Source organism: Pelodiscus sinensis, chromosome 19 (genome assembly GCF_049634645.1).
Source record: "Pelodiscus sinensis isolate JC-2024 chromosome 19, ASM4963464v1, whole genome shotgun sequence".
NCBI classification, from domain to species: Eukaryota; Metazoa; Chordata; order Testudines; family Trionychidae; genus Pelodiscus; species Pelodiscus sinensis.
Window position 1 is genome coordinate 3,409,613 of NC_134729.1, and position 16,218 is coordinate 3,425,830.

Below are 16,218 nucleotides of genomic sequence, written 5' to 3' on the forward strand. Positions count from 1 at the left end.
TATGGGGCAAAGACGTCACCTGATAGGTAGAGAGGTCTGTCAATCACCCTGGTTGCGCACGTGTGGGCTGTGTTCTGATATACTGGGGAAGCTGTCTGTCACCGTCGTTGCTAGGGGAGGGTGTAAGAGTTGCTACGGGACTGTTTACTGAGGGCCGCGGGGCTCAGCTGTCCAACGATAGGCTGTGTAGCTTGTCAGTCAGCGTGACAAGCGGGAGGCGGAAGCCGGGCGTGGCCGTCAACTGAGCCGCTCTCTGATAGGCTGAGGAGGGCTGTCGGTCAGCGCGGTTGCGCGGGGGCAGGAATTTGCGTCACTCTAGGCCTGGCCGCCTATAGGCTCGCGGCCCGCCCGCCCCCCCGGGTTGCTAGGGCGGGCTGGTGACGGCGCGGGCGGAAGTGAGCGGCGCGGCCATGGCGGGAGGCATGAAACCAGCCCGGGGGTGGCGCCTCCTGGGGGCCCTGCTGCTGCTGCTGGGGGGCGCAGGTACGGGGGGGGCACCCCGAGGGGGGGCTGGCGGGTACTGGGGGGGGCACCTCGAGGGGGGGCTGGCGGGTACTGGGGGGGGCACCTCGAGGGGGGGCTGGCGGGTACTGGGGGGGCACCCCCAGGGGCGGGGCGGGGCTGGCGGGGGGGCACCCCGAGAGGGGGCTGGCGGGTACTGGGGGGGGCACCCCGAGAGGGGGCTGGCGGGGGGGGCACCCCCAGGGGCGGGGCTGGCGGGTCCCGGGGGGGGCACCCCCAGGGGCGGGGCTGGCGGGTACTGGGGGGGGCACTCCGAGAGGGGGCTGGCGGGGGGGCACCCCCAGGGGCGGGGCTGGCGGGTCCCGGGGGGGGCACCCCAAAGGGCAGGCAGTTCCTGGGTCACTGGGGGGGGCACCCCAAGGGACTGGGGCTGGCGGGCACTGGGGGGTGCAGACCCATAGAGTGAGGAAGAGGGGGCGTGTGCTGGGGGTGGTGGATGGGAACCCAGGGAGGCTGAGAGCGGTGTGTGTGGGGGGGGAAGAGGTGGCATGTACAGGAGAGCTGGGGGTGGAGCCACTTGGGGGGGGGGCTTTCCCGAGAGCACCTGGAGTGGCGAGTGGGAGAGCAAGGAGCGTACGGCCTATAGACCCACAGAGAGCCATGACTTCTCTGAACCCCCCTCCCCACTCCACTGGCTGCCCCTGTGTGGGGAGGTGGCAGATAAAACCCCCACCACTCTGCTACAGCCCTTTCTGTCACCCCACCCTGGGACTCAGCACTGCCGGCTGCTCTGTTCAATGGCCACCTTCCCTCCCCATCCCAGCCCTCTGTGCCCCCAAACCCCACATTGCCAGCCAATCCAGGCTGTGCATGCAGTGACTTGGGGGGAGAGACTTGCGAGTGGCAGACCCCAATCAGTGTGACTGTGAGCCCCGGGGGTTTGGGGTTGGCAGGCCAGGAGAGCCTTGGCAGCCGGGGTAGGCCGGGGGGTTGGTACAGGGCAGGAGGGTGCTGGGAGGCAGCATGGGGCCAAGTGGGGAACTGGCAGGACAGGGAGGGGTCAAAGCACAGTCTGGCCTGAAGTGCTTTATACTGCACTTTTCAAAATGCATCCATTCCAAGTGAAGCTTGTGAGCTCTCCAGCAGGGGGAGGGGGCAGCAGTCCGGGGAACGGGACTAAGGCAGGACAGAGGAGGGTGTTGGCGGGGGATGGTACACAGCAGAGGTTGGAGGAAGCCTGGGTTCATAGACAAGGCTGTTCTGAGACTTGGGGTCAGCTCCCGGCTCTGCCGCAGACTACAGTGTTTCTATGTCCCCGTTCTGAAGCTGTACCATGGGATTGATGAACCTTTGTCTCCCAGTCCTCCTCTAGGTCAGACTCTTTGGGTCAGGGACTCTTTGAGGCCACATTGTGCAGGGCCCAGCACAAATCTTAGGACCTCCGGGCACCTGCCTGATGGAGGTATGGCAGAACTGCTTGTGAAGAGGATGCCTTCCTGCCCACGGTGTGGGCATTTCCTGCATGGTTTAGCATAAGGAACAAAATAGCATTTCAGGGAAGAAAGAGAGACTATGAAAAACAAGCAGTCTTTTGATCCCTTTAGGAGACTCTGGAAAATTCCCACTTCAAAGCCAGAGGAAAGGGGACGTTAAATCTATTGTGGCTTGTGTTAAGCGAGAAGTTTAGGATGGTGGTGGGGGACGGCCCAAAAGCGAGTTAATTTTGTGTGCTTGAAATCGCTGCTTCTGGGCTCAGCCCTTTGACGTGTGAGTTATAAACAGAGTGCCAGTTCCTCCTGGTGGTAATCTCACTTTGTAGCTACTTTAACACCTTCCTCTTTCTTGCGAGTGCCCGAAGACGCACCAAAGGTTCTGTAAGTTTCTGCGGGAGTGTTTCCAGTCGTTTGACTGACAGTTTCTCTGGGGAGCAGAGGGTGAATTGAATGGCAGTGAGGTCTATCATGGGTTTAGCTGCCTCTCCGGTCTGCCTGGTGTGGTGGAGAAGGGTGTAGGTCATCTGATTGGAAGTGCCGGTGTCACTTTTAAAGGTTATAAAATAAAATGTCAGTCAGGAGGCAGAGAGACATACTGGGTAGCAATGTTCCCTCTAACCTTTAACATCCATGTGCAGAATAATTTTATGTGCACCGAGGCATGTGGGAATGTGCACCACCAGGAGAAACAAAACACCTAGCTATGGGCGCTCTGCTAATTAGCTGGTCAGCATCGGAATCTCTCCTGAGTCGCTTACAGCTGGGTAGGGGACACCAACTGGGAATAGGAGACCTAGTGCTGCAGATGACTTGGTGGCTGACTTCAGGCAAGTCATGTCGCTGCTCTGTGCCTCAGTTTCCCCATCTGTAAAAGGGGTCTTGCCTCCTTTGTGAAGTGCTTCAAGATCTATGGATGAAAAGTGCGAGCAGAACTTTGCCTTGCATGAAGGGTCCACACGAGCCCCAAATGTTGTCTGGTCACACAAGTTGGTGACTGTAGCATAGTGATTTTTAATGTAAGTCACGTTCTTTCCCTACTAAAGCTGTAGGTAGCTTAACGTTTTGTTTTTTTTTTCCTCCTCGGTCTAATGTCTCCCCTCTTGGGGAATAACACTTTTCTATGAACCTAAGCACGTTGGTAAATAGTCTAAAGTCACACAGCATTACTCAAACGCCCACGCTCTGCCATGAATCTACATGAGCCTGAGCCATCTCCGTGGGAGATGCATGCGCCTGTTGAGACTCTCAGCAGCCTATAAGACACGCATGCCTCGATGGACGCCCCGGGTTGGCTTTTCCCTAAGAAGCCTAAAGGGGAGGATTACCTCCTTACAAAGGCACTTACCGATGCCAAGCCGGTTATAAAACACGAGGACTTCGACGGGATGAACTAAGCTACTAATAGCGACCCAAAGTAATGGCCACCCTGCTAGCTGATCCAAATTCCACTATCCGTCCCCCTTCTGCTGCTGTCCTCTACTGACAGCTGTTCTGTATTATGACAGGGGAAGGTAAACTGAGGCATGGTCTAAGGTCGCAGCTGACTGTAAAGCTAAATCTGGCCTCGGTCCGGGTCTGAAGGTGAAATTGATGCGTGTTTCCTTCTCCCTGTTGAGTGAAAATGCACCTAAGTTTGCCGCGCAAGTTATAGGACTGGCATAAATGAGGGATTCCCCCTTGTTTTAGCCACCGACATTGGGTCTGAAGCAGGAACTAATATGGGGAAATTAAGGCTTGTGCTCGAGGCCAGAAGCGACTAGCTCTGTGAATACTCCGCAACCAGAGGCAAGTTCCCTCAGGGCTGTCTCTCTTAGAGCTGGCATGCTTCCCACGCACACAGAGGGGCAAAGAACACCGGGCTCACAGCTGCTTAGGAAGAAGGGAGTGACTGGAGCAAAACATGGGTTTGTTCCCAAAGCACAGTCCCTTGCAGATGCCACTGTCTGGCAGGAGACCAGGCTAGTTGGGGCCCCTGGTGTGGCCGTTCTCATGTCAGCTCTTCAGGGGCTGCCGTGGGCTGCACTGCAGGCCCGTGGGTGTAAATCAGGAGTTGTTGCGTTGAAGGAAGTGGGCTGCACTAGTATGTTTAGAATCAGGGTCATGTTCCAGAAAGGTTGGTCTCTGGCTGGTGTTTCCTTCGCCTCAGCCTTCCCAGGACAGTGCGTTGGGGGCTGGTGGCAGCACGGAATGCCTGATCCCTAGTCTTGGGGGAAACGTCTGCTCTTGCTTTAAACAGAATCGCTCCCAGAGAACTCCCTCCCCGTGGACTCCACCTGTGGGATGCTTGCTAGGTTCTAAGTCTCCCTGTAAACACAAGCCACTCGCGATGGTTTCTGTCCCCGGTGAGTGTGAAGAAAGTCCATAGCAACAGGAGCTGAGGGCGTAGCGCTGTTGTGGTGCCTTCCTGGGTCTGCAGGCAGCCTGAAACGAGCTCAGGAACAAACAGTCCAAGTGCCCACCTGCAGATCTCCGACCCCGGCCGCCCGTCCTGAATACCAAAGCCTCCAGCCTCCCCGCTCGGCACAGAGCAGGTGCTGCGGAGGTGGGGGCAGGGCCGGACACAGCCGGCGATCGATGCTGGGGTCTGGTTTGTTACTAAATCCTCTCTCCTCCCTCTCCCCTGTCTTACGAAGGTGGCAAGGCCCCAGTGATCCAGCTCCGAGAAGGGCAGGTGCAGAACGCGACGGCCTCGCAGCAGTTCTGCTACGCCAACCCAGGGACCCCGAAATGGCACGACATATGGACCCGCATGCAGGTAGGAACTGGCAACCGCTAGGCCAACCGCAGAGCAAGGGCCATGTCTCGCGGCCCCGTCGCTTGTGTACAAGCCAAGAAGCCCAAAGAAAGAGGCTTTGCCAGGTTTGTGCTCACCAGCAAACGTGCCTTGAACTCCAGCCCCCTTGGTCCTGTGGCCTGCGTTGGGGAGAGAAAGGGGGTAACCAGGTACAGGCCAATTGCCGCGACAGACCCGTCTTACCTGCCTTTGGGCCAGTCCCTGGTGGTTTCTCAGCCTTTGCCTTGCTCTTCCCATCCGGGGGTTTTCGTGGCATTAGCAACCAGACTGTGCCTGGTGCTCTCTAGCAGGGGTGGGCAAGATGCCGCCCATGAACCGGATCCGGGCTGCCCCCAATTGAGCCCTGGAGGCAGGGGAGCGTGTGAAGCCATTCACTGTTCAAAATGGCTGGTGGCTCCCTGTAGAGCCACACGCCCCTAGCAGGGGCAGGGGGAGGGGGAGAGACTTTCTGAGCTCCCCACGCTCCAATTGGCCTGGGCTGGGAAGTGCACAAAGTCTCCTCTCCCTGCCGGGGCATGCGGCACCTACAGGGAACTGCCCCTTCCACCGGGGCAGAGTTTGTGAAGTGGCCCCCCTGCAAAAACAGTTCTCCTCTTCTCTCCCCCCCCCCCCCCCCCTCCCGCTCTAGTGTCCCGTGGGAGCACAGCAAGGCCAAAGAACGACCTTACTTCTCCTAGGGACGCGTTTCAGCGGTCAGAGCCGGCAGGCTTGGTTTCAGGACTCCTGGGTTCTATTCCCAGCGTTGGCAGGGAGTGTTGTGTAGTGGTTAGAGCAAAGGACTAGAGGGGTCAGGAGTCCAGGGTTCCCTTCTCCCGCGCTGCCGCTCGCTCGTGTGGCCTGTGGGTCTCCGCTGGAAAACAGGGATAACGTTTGAAGCAGGTCAGGCTTTTCTGGTTGGGGAAAACCTTCGACTTGCGAGCTGGTTCCATCAGCATCCACCATGGGTGCCAAATGGTGTCGCTGCGGTTTGTTAGGCAAAGGATCTTGGGAAGGCGAAGGGAAGGACTCAGGGTTAAGGAAATGAGGAATCGCGTTGGGGGCTCGCTCAAAGACCGGATGCTCATATGAAACAAAAGACAGGACTATGCAGCACTTTAAAGACTAACAAGATGGTTTATTAGGTGACGAGCTTTCGTGGGTGCTCATATGATACTGAGGCTTTGTCAGACATGGGTGCAGGCTGTCCCCTGACACCTCCCCAAGCTCCCCCACCACAGTGGGCACACGCTGTCCCGGTTTTTCACAGGTGCTGCCCGGAGGTTGCGTCTCCCGTGGGCAGAAGTGGCAAGTGTCTGTCAGGATGAGGGTCCCTTTGCGTCGCTGCTTCTGGAGCTCCGTGGCGATGTTCTTTGCATCCTCCTCAGCTGCGATTCCTTCCTCCCGCCTCCGGCTGGGAGAGAACCGCGCGCCCGCTGTCAAAGGCGAAACTGCCTGACGAGCGTGTCGGGGAATGAATAAAAGGAGCCCATCGAGAGAAGCTTGTGCGATCAGCACGCAGCTCCTTCCCTCAGGGAGATGCCGCAGTTCGAACAAGGATGTGTCCGTTCAGACACCCAAACGGCGTGTTATGCCGCGAGTTACAGATGGGGAAACTGAGGCGAGGGGCAGGGAAGCACATGCAGGAAGCAAGTGGCAAAGATAGGAACCCGCTAGACCAGGAGCAGGGAACCTCTTTAGGTCTGGGGGCCGCTGACCCACAGAAAAACCAGTCGGGAGCAGCTCACAAGTGAGAAGCAAAACAAAAAAACAAACCTGCAGTGAGAACATTCCCCTCACACACCAGAGCTTGGGGGCCCCAAGCTAATCGATTTTGTGTGCCAACACGGGCTCCCCAGTGTTGGGGGGGACACGACCCTGAGCTTTTGGGGCCAGATCCAGACAAGCCAGCGGCCACATCCCCCAGGCCTTAGGTTCCCATTCCTGCTCTAGACTTTCTAGCTGCTGGTCCTGTGCTTTGCAATCCTCCCTCGTCCTTCAGCTAGTCCCCTGAAAATATCTCTAAATGAGACCCATTTTTCTTGTAAGTCACATTAACTGCTCCCAGCTAGAGGTTCTTGCTGATGAGAAAAGGAGACATTGAGGAGAGTCGGTAGCTTGGATGCGAAGGGGATTGTAGGTATCCAAGTGGCTAAACTTCCTGAGAAGTCAGGTAGTTACTGGCAATGCGGCAGGGGTGTTTTCTCTGCAGAGCGCGAAGCTTCTGTATTTTTCAGAGCCCTTGCACAGACCTGCATGCTGGCTTGGCTCTTAGGCCGATGGCTCTTCTAACTCAGTGCTTTTTGGCCAGGAATGTATGTGCCCCTAGAGGAGCCCAGACCCCTTCCAAGGTGTCTTGCCTTTTGATCTGGGTGTTTGCTGCGTTTACAACAAGCTCCTGAAAAGCGCCAGCAAAGTCCGTCCGCACTGCAATTTCATACAGACACCGACTGGTTTATGCTCAGACTATGCCCAGAAATGTTAGTACGGTATTTTGGCGTTGATGGATTTATCTTGTAATCACACGGTGAAAACGAGAGAGAGGCCAATTTCCCAGCCGTAGGGGCTGGGACACTGGTGTGTTTGCTTACCAAAAATCAGATGAGCACTTAACGGAGGTGAAACTTGGAGGGCACCCAGGATGAATCCAACTCCTGAAAGCGTCTAGTAGTCTGGAAAGTTTGAGAGCCGCCTAAGTGACTCTTGATTAGTCGTGTGCTACTAAGTCACTTAGGTTGTTACCTTTTATCTCCCGAAGAACTTCAGAGACCTCCCTGGCAGCTGTAACAAGCAGCAATTCAGGTGCCCTGAGACCATTGATCAGGGAGGAGAATGAGCCTCCCTCGCTGCCGGCGAGCTGGCGTTCGAAAGTTCTATGCCAGGACTACTCAACTTTGGAAGCCCCGGGGCTGCAATGATACTCACAGCGCATGCCGAGGGCTGCAATTGAAGTGTGGTTGCATAAACATGCAAATATATGCAAATATATGCAAATAACTTTTCACACTGACGGGCATGAATACAAAGATTAAGCCATGGCACCCGCCCCAAACGTGGCCAGTGAGAGCCAGTCAACCTCTCAGGCTCTGCCCGCAAGGCTAAGCAGCCAGCATTTCCCACAAGGCCCGGCGCTCCTGGCACCTCCTCCCTGGGGGCTAGAAAAACCGACATCCTGTACCCGTCTGTTCTGCCAGCCCGTCCGCTTGCGTCTTTCAGTGCTCGCCCTGCCTGGGAGATGCCTCCCCATTGTGGAGCGTGGTCGCAGTGGAGGCCACGTTCAAAGATCCCACCTGTGGGCCCCAAACAGCCCACGGATCGTGTGCTGAGTAGCCCTGTTTTAGGCAGTATTAACCCTGCCCAGCACAGGTCCCCATCTAGTTTTGTCTCCCTCGCACGCTGGCTCAGTCGCAGACCCCTGGGGGCGTGCGATCCACCTCTCCCCCGTCCGCAGATCCGCGTGGTCAGCAACAAGATGATCCGCGTCATCCAGGTGGAGAACGAGGAGAAGCTGAAGGAGCTGGAGGAATTCAACGTGTGGAACTTCCTCGCCTCCTTCCTGAAAGAGAAGCTGAACGACACCTACATCGCTGTGGACCTTTACACTGAGAAAACCTGCCTGAAAGTCGAGCTCCTGGAGCAACCCACCACCTACAGCGTCGTCCTCTTCCGGTGTAAGCTGTGCTGGGGGTCAGGCTGCCCCGGCCCGCTTGGGGCTGGAGGGGCGATTCCTCCGGCTTAGTGGAGCACGCGCTAGCTGCTCACCTTGCCTGGCTACTGCCTGGCCCGGCTTGGTTGCCCGTCCTATGCTGGGTCCCATGCTGGTTAGAAGAACCCAGCGAGTCTTGCGGGGTGTCGGGGCGAGTCGCCCTTCGGGCGGACGGGATCTCTGGTAGGTGCTCAGGACAGTCGGTGGAACCAAACTGCAGGGAGCTTGGTCCAGAAGGGGCTCCTGATTGGTGCGGGGGAGACGCCCCTCTCCCAATGTGGGCTGCATAAGCCTTGGAGAGAAGCGGGGGGCACCCGTCTGGTTCCTCCTGCCCCAGGTCAGTGTGGTACCACGGTAGATCCGTGGTCTGAGATTCACCAGGGTCAGAGCAGAGCCTGGACCTAGGGTCCGTTTGCCCCGAGACGGGGTCAGGGGTCTGCCTCTACGTCGTGCTGGACGGCAGGGCCCTGTCGCAGTCGTGTAAACCAGGTTTCTCTGATGCCATCTTCTCTCTTCTAGGGTTTGACCCCAAGCTCTTCGTGGTTTCCTTCCTGGGCCTGCTCCTGTTCTTCTGCGGGGATTTGCTTAGCAGGTGGGCTGCCCCGCCGCTGCCCCTGCTAGACAGCCAGACCTCTGCGCGGTGCTGCTCCTGCCGTCCTGTGTGCTTGACCTCCCCGTGTGTGCCAACGTGCTGCTGTGCCCAGGGGCGTTCCCGAGCACTGCCCGCACCAGCCTCGCCCGTCCCTCAAGAGCTTTGTAAACCCAGGGCTTGTAACATCCGTAGCTGGCCAGCCTCCTCCTAGCTGTCCCGGCCGTTAAATCTGGGCGGTCGCTCGCCAGGCAGCGGATCCCACTTGGCTCGGGTCTGTAGCTCCGTAGAGCTTTGCTCTGTTTCCAAGATGCAGCGCGTGGCACCTTAGCTCCCTTCTCAGCTCTTGCGGTGGCGGAAGGCGCGGTGGCTACGCTTTGCCGGGGGCGCCTCTCAGACTCGCCCCTGGTCTCCGCAGGAGCCAGCTCTTCTACTACTCAGCTGGGATAAGCGTCGGCATGCTGGCCTCACTGCTCATCCTCATCTACGTGATGGCCAAGGTGATGCCCAAGGTGAGGCTGCGGTTCTGGCGCCAGGCAACCGGGGTGTTACTGGGGTGGCATGGAGCACTCGGCACCTGGCCGATGTGCTAAAACATGGTTCTGATGCGCTGGGGGAAACTCGTCTGGGCCTTTCGGTGGCAGGGCCGCTGGGTCCGAGGTCTGGCCGCTGCTCTGAGCAAGGTAGAAGGTGGTGAAAACGTCACCCTCGTTCGGTGGCACGGCTAGCGCTGAAAGCCTGCTGTCTCGGCGCGGAGGCATGTCCGGAGAGCTGGCGGCTGTTTGAGGAGGGCGAGGGTCCGCCTGGCTCGTGTGGTACAGAAGCACCCAGCTGAGATCAGGCCCCCCGGGTGCTGTGTAGCGAGTGACGGCTGCCGTCTGCCATGGCAGGGGTAGGAGGGGTCGAGGAGTGGAGTGACGTGCTCCAGGTTGGGGAACAGAACCCAGCCCGGTACCACGGGGCCTGTCTAGCAGCTGGAACATCAGACAGCGGCAGGTCGGCTCCAGCAGAGGGCAGGGCGGCGCTACCGGCAGAGCAAGTGGCGGCCTGTTTGGACCCCGATGGACACCCCTGTCTTGTTCCCACCTCTCCCCTTGTGCCCTAGAAAAGCCCCATCTACTTCATCCTGGTGGGCGGCTGGTCCTTCTCCCTCTACCTCATCCAGCTGGTTTTCCGAAACTTACAAGAGATCTGCAAGTCGTATTGGCAATATCTCCTGGGTGAGTCCCGGTGCTTGTAGGGGAGAGGCTGCGACTTCTTTGCGTTTGGTCAGCTGTCTGCGCCCGCTTCCAGGAGAGGGGGTCTGGGAGGCCGGGGAGTCCTGGGGCCTGCCTGAGCAGCACCTCCGCTCAGCCGAGCATAGCCACCTAAGCTGAGCTCAACAGTCCCCGTCCAAAGGGGGTTTAGAGCCGGGGGGCAAGACGTGGGCTGGATCCAGCCTCTCAAGCCTTTGAATCTGGCCCATGGTCCAGTTGCTGGGCCCCTCCAGCAAGGAGCAGCTCCCGGCTGCTCAAAGTAGCTGGATGCTCCCTGTGCCTCGTGTCGGGGGTGGGGGGAGGGGAGGCTTTGCGTGCCGCCCCCACACAGACTCTCAGCTCCCATTGGCCTCCGTCGAAGTGCAGCCCTTGACCACGTGCCAAACTCTTGGAGTGGCCCCCGAGCAAAAGTGCTTGCCCAGCTCGGATTTCGCGTCTCTTCCCTGGGAAGGGGCCCGGGATTGTAGCAACGCCCGTGGCACGGGGCCGGGAAAGGAGCAGCTGCCTTGCCGGCGGGGCTGGGAGCCCGGTGTCCAGCGACGGCCCGGCCTGTTCGCCGCAGCCTCCGGTGACTCCCCTCGTCCTGCCCCTGCCAGGCTACGTGCTGCTGGTGGGCTTGGCCAGCTTCGCCGTGTGCTACCGGTACGGCCCGCTGGAGAACGAACGCAACATCCACCTGCTCACCTGGACCCTGCAGCTCCTGGGCCTGCTGCTCATGTACGCCGGCATCCAGATCCGGCCCATCGCCCTGGCGCTGATGGCGGCCGCCGTCTGCACCAAGTACCTGGAGCACCCTGTGCAGTGGCTCTGCACGGTCTACAGGTGAGGCGGGCGGGATTCGGTCCTGGGTCGGGAGCCGACTGGCTGTTACCTGCCGGCCGTGTGGCTGAGCGGCAGTAGTAAGAGGGGAGCTCCCAAGCCAAGCGATGGCCTGGCTCTAGGCCGGCGTGGGGAACCTTTTTGGGGTTGGGGGACCCACAGAAAAATCACTCGGGGGGGGGGGGGGGCTGCACAAATGAGAAACAAAACAAACCTGAAACAACCCCCACACCCCCCCAAGCAAGAGAGAGACCACCCCATGTTCCCTAGAACCCTGGGGGGGCCCAGCCTAGTAGATTCTGTGCCCTCCAGCCCTGGGGGGGGGGGGCTGGAGCGCCAGCGCAGGTTCCCCAATGCTGGGAGGCCCCGGAACCTCAGAGGTCCGATCCAGACAAGCCCCCAGGCCTCCGGTTCCCCACCCCTGTTCTTGGCCCTCGGCTTGGTCAGAGGGAACCCCTCTAAGGTCAGCCCGAAAATCTCCTGGGTGCGCCAGGCAACCGGAGCCTTCAGCTCCGCGTCCTGCCTCAGACCCGAGGCAAGGGGAAGGATTGGGGGAGGAGGGAGTGGCTTGTGCTTGGGCGGGTGTCAGCGCCCCACCCCCCCCCCCCCCCCCCCCCCCCCCGCCCCTCGGGTCTCTGGCTAAGGACAGATTTTTGGAGGTGGCGGGCGTAGGCCTGGCTCTGCTCCCACCGCTGGAGCATCCCTCGAGTTCCTCAGGGGCAGGGTTCCAGCCCCGGCTGCGCTGCCAACCCCACGCTGGCCACTGTGTGGCGCCAACGGCCGCGCAGAGCTGGCTGCTTCCCGCAGGCATCCGGGCATCTGTCTGCTGGGCCCGGTGGGGCAGCGCCAGCCCCCCTCCTCTGGCCCGGGTGGGAAGCTGGCTTGAGGCGGGGCCGGCAGCGTTAAACCGGGGGGCCAACCGCTTGGAGCCTTTCGCCCAGGCCAGCGGGTTCCCGCCTGGCTCCTCAGGGGCCGGCCGGCCCAGCGGCAGAGCCCCCGCGGCTCTCGGGGCAGCCCCTTGGTAGGGGACTGCTGCAAATCGCTGCTCTGCTGGCAGGAAGGTGCAGAAAGCGGCCGGGAAGCCGAGCCCCCCCCGCCTGCTGACCGAGGAGGAGTACCGGCTCCAGGGGGAGGTGGAGACGCGCAGAGCTCTGGAGGAGCTGCGTGGCTACTGCTCCAGCCCCGACTTCTCTGCCTGGACGGTGGTTTCCCGGATCCAGTCTCCGAAGAGGTAAAACGCCCTGGGGGCGCCCCCCCGACAGTGCGCCCTGCTGGGGGGGGCGTGGCTCTGCACACATCCAAGGGCTGCCTCTTTTCTCTGCCAGTGGAGCAGCCTGCAGCTAAACTGGGGACCTGCCAGGGCCGTGTGAACCCCCCGGAGCTGCCTGCTCTGACGGGCTGTCACTGGCATGTCCCCGCCGGTCCCAGAGCAGGGCAGCTGGCTCCTTTTCCCCATGCCTAAGCGTCCCTATGGGGCTGGGCTTGGCTGGTGGTTGGGGCAGCAAGACAGGATGCCCCAGTTCTAGTCCCAGCTGTGTCTGAGCTAGGGCCTGTCGCTCCCCCACCTCTGTGCCTCAGTTTCCCTAGCGACACAACAGGGTCAGTAGTTCCACTGTGGAGGTTGAGGTTTAGTGATGTCTCAGCCCTTTAAGGGATCAGAACGGCCACACTGGGCCAATGAGTCCTGCCTTGCCACAGTGGAAGGCCCAGGGCGGGTGCTAATTGCTCCCCATCTTCGTTAACCTCCAGGTTTGCTGACTTTGTGGGCGGCGCCTCCCATCTCACCCCGAACGAGGTCTCGGTCCACGAGCAGGAGTATGGCCTGGGGGGCTCCTTCGTGGAGGACCAGCTCTTCGAGGACGACGAAGACGACTCCTTCGAGGGGGAGGGGCGCGCCCACTCCTCCATGTCCTTTAACCACCTGGGCTTGGCGTGAGGCAGCCGGTCAGGAGCCCTGCGGACCGACTTGGCGGCGGAGCCGCAGAAGCGCCCTGCCGGCCGTGGAACGGTCGCCGCTCTCTGAGCGCCCCCGTGAGCACGTGCGCGTGAAAAGCCCATCTTGTCGGTGCGAGTGCACCAGAGTCAGCTGCTCCCTGTACGGCTAGTTGGGACGGGGCTTTGCACGGTGCGGGAGAAGCCGCTGGGGGTGTGTGTCGGGGGCGCACTCTCCTACTGGCGCTGGGCGGCCTGCCCGGTCCGGGGCAGAGAGCCCTCGGGGCTGCTTGTGTGAGCCGCCCCGGCCTGACTCCAGTTGGATGGGCAGGAGGGCTCTGGCCATGACTGTAATTTGTCTGTAGGACGCAGCGTCCGCCCAGGGCTCGGACCTCCCCTAGAGCGGAGGGAATTTCCCCGTCTACGCTTGTGTGCGGCCGCAGAGCCAGTCCCAGTGGCTGTTGCTCTCCTGGTGCCCTGGGGCTGAGCTGTGCGGGAGGCGGGCAGCACCGGGTACTGGCCCCTGCCGCCTCCCCGTCCTTTGGCCCCCGCACGGCTGGCGCTGTGCTGCCGCTGCTGTGCGGAGAGCCTGGGCGTGCGCTGGTTCGCAGGCGGGCCTGCGGGTGGGCAGGGCTCTGCCCCTGGGCCCAGCAACTCGATCTCTTCCTCTTCCCAGCTGGGAGCCGCTTTGTTTGCACAAGAGGAGAACTTTGGACCCGCTGCCCTGACAGGTGCGTGCGGAGCAGCTGGCTTTCCGGTCTCCGGCTCGCAAGGGCTGCCAGCTTCTCCCCCATCGCAGCAATGGGGGCGGGGCCAGGAACGGGTCCTCTTCGAACCAAGGCCAAAGAGCCCAGGGGCTACTGAGCGCATGCAGCCCCTGCCCACAGGGCCGAGCAGACGTGCGCTGCTCCTGTAGCTGAGCCCCCTCGTTTGAACTGGGCTGTGCCCCTTCCTGCAGCCACGCCAGGGCTGGCTCCCCCCGGGATCGGGACCTCTCAGGGCTCCCTTGGGTATCTCCCTGTGCAAGCAGGTGACACCCCCCCCATCCCCGGCTTCAGGATGCCTGTGGACGCGTCCTCCTCCCTGCTCGCTCTGTGGCCCGTTTATTTACAGCCACGGCCGTTAGCGGCACAGCACAGCCCGGCCCGTTAGCTGGCGCGTGCCCCCGTCGGCACCGTCCGTGGGCTTCCTTGAGCCCGTTCTCGGCCTGACCCCTTCCGCGGCCGCTGCCGAGGGGTCCCCTGCTAAGGCTGAGCACAGGGTGGGGTCTGCGGGGCGCTGCCATGTCCCCTCCCCACTTGGGCTGGCCCGGGAAGGATTCCAGGCCCCCGAGCCAGGGGTTAGTGTACTGCCCTGAGCTCCGGGTGGGGCGGCTCGGCTGCGCTGGCCTCTTACCCGAGGCCGGGGGGATGCAGGGATTAGCCCAGCTCTCCCGCCCTAGCTGTGCGGAGCCGGCTCTGGGGCCGAATGTGGTGGCAGCCAAGCCCTCGGCCTGGCCTGCTCTCGTTCACTTCCGCCGGCTGGGTCCCAGCTGGAGGCCGGGGTGGGTGGGTGGGACAGGCGGATCTACCTAGAGGGGGCAGTGGCTGGCTGTGTGCACAGAGGCCAGCCCAGGCTACTGCACCGGGTAGCCCATTTCCCTCGCGGCTACTTGGCGCTAAGGGTGCATGTGTTACCCGAGTGAATTAGGAGCACAAATCCCATTGATTGCAACAGCTCTTGTGCTCCTAAATCACCTGGGCGCTTCACATCTCCCAGGATCACTGCCTGCCCCCCCCCCCCCCCCCCAAACTGCTGTCATTCCAAAGATCTTCTCTGGGTAAATGGGTGAAGCGAGACACCCACCCGCCCCAGCCCCCTGCCTGTCGTGTCTGATGGTGACACGCTCGAGGGGGGACTGAGCCACTAAACTGGGGGGGCACCCTACTGCTCTAAGCAGAGTGGCTCCCACAGCTGGGACTGGCTGTCTGGGCACGCAGGCCCCGGCCCACCACGTGCCCCCTTAGATCCGGCAAGCCAGCTGGCCGGCTTGTGCCTTAGCGCTGGGCCGGTGCCGAAAGCCGCCAGGGTGCCAAACCGCCAGGCACATCTCCCCGGGCTGCTCGTCCTCGTCCCTTTCACAGCAAAGGCCCCCGCATCGCGCAGTGTCTGGGCGCCAGTCAGCCAAAACCAAGAGGGGCCGGGTCTGTGGAACCAGGCGTGCTCGGGGGGGCTTCTCGGATAACCCCAGGGGCCGTGAGCTGCCCGCCTGCCGCGGGGGTTGTGCGACGGCAGGTCTGCATTGCCCCTCCCATCCCTCCAGCCTCTCCGCTCTGCGCACGCTGCGTCCCGGGCGGCCTGCGTCAGGCCTGTCCGGCACAAACGCGGGGGCTTCCCCTCCAGCTCTGGGCAACTCTCTGAGCAATAAGGGCCCGGCTCTTCCGTGAAGAGCTGGGGGAGCAGCTCGTGTTCACTGCTCCGTAGCACCCCGGGGGCACCTGCAAGGCAGTCGGACTGGGGGGCGTCCGTGGGCCACAGGGAGACCTGTGCACTGCAGTTGTCTTGGCACTGTCTGCCTGTCGCCTGCCCTCCCCCGAGGTGGCAGCCCCCGGGGGCTCGTTCTGTTACATTTTGAAGGATGTCTGTGTTGCCGCGCTCCTCGTATTGCTTGGGCCTGCGGGGAGCCGCCTGGCGGAGGGAGCCGGCACAGGCCTCGCGGGCCCGCCTGCCTTTGAACGCTTGTTTCTCTCCCCGTTGTTCCCGCGGGTTTGGAATTTTAATAAAGTTTGGTTTTGTAGACGCCAGCGTGTGGGAAAGTGGCGGTTCGGCTCCTGTGTGGCTGTAGCGCAACCCGCCCCCAGCTGTCCAGCCTGCCTGGGGCAGTGCCCTGCTGCTGAGGTCTTGCCCCCAGGGTAAGCTGGGGGAAGGAAGGGAACAGTGGGGCACAGCCCTGGCCTGGAAGGGTGCCTCTGCACGGGTTAGGACGCACTTGCAGAACACAGGACTGTCCGGCTCCCAGGCAGGATCCAAGCTCACGCTCAACAGGGGTGAAGGGATTTCCCCCTCTGTCCTCGTTACTGGCCTTGCTGGGGCTTCGTTAGCGAGCCGGGGGGAGGTCAGAGAACGCGCTGACCCACTTGCGGGGCTGAGCGCCGTACTCCCCGTCCCGGCTCGCTGCGGGCAGGGAACAGAGCAGTCTGTCCGAGGTGCGG

At 61.5% G+C, this 16,218-nt stretch overlaps 1 protein-coding gene across 2 annotated transcripts; it reads left to right on the plus strand.

Annotated features, from left to right (window-relative positions):
- The first annotated feature begins 329 nt into the window (after nt 1–329).
- On the plus strand, nt 330–15,810 carry NEMP1 (nuclear envelope integral membrane protein 1). Of its 2 annotated transcripts, none has more exons than XM_075901826.1 (9): nt 330–483; nt 4,589–4,710; nt 8,177–8,396; nt 8,951–9,023; nt 9,439–9,532; nt 10,126–10,240; nt 10,873–11,098; nt 12,153–12,326; nt 12,845–15,810. In XM_075901826.1, the coding sequence occupies exons 1-9, from the start codon at nt 411–413 to the stop codon at nt 13,029–13,031; spliced, it is 1,284 nt and encodes a 427-aa protein (XP_075757941.1). In that variant the 5' UTR covers nt 330–410; the 3' UTR covers nt 13,032–15,810. The 2 variants fall into 2 exon arrangements, with proteins under 2 accessions (XP_075757941.1, XP_075757942.1); XM_075901827.1 differs by lacking the exon at nt 330–483 and adding an exon at nt 3,778–4,486.
- Nucleotides 15,811–16,218: the final 408 nt, after the last annotated feature.

Bases quoted from the DNA above. Each gene is read 5' to 3' on its own strand.
- NEMP1 (XM_075901826.1), top strand. From the start codon at position 411: ATGGCGGGAGGCATGAAACCAGCCCGGGGGTGGCGCCTCCTGGGGGCC. The intron at 4,711-8,176 runs GTAGGAACTGGC...CCCCGTCCGCAG, and splicing joins ACATATGGACCCGCATGCAG to ATCCGCGTGGTCAGCAACAA. The intron at 8,397-8,950 runs GTAAGCTGTGCT...TCTCTCTTCTAG, and splicing joins CAGCGTCGTCCTCTTCCGGT to GGTTTGACCCCAAGCTCTTC.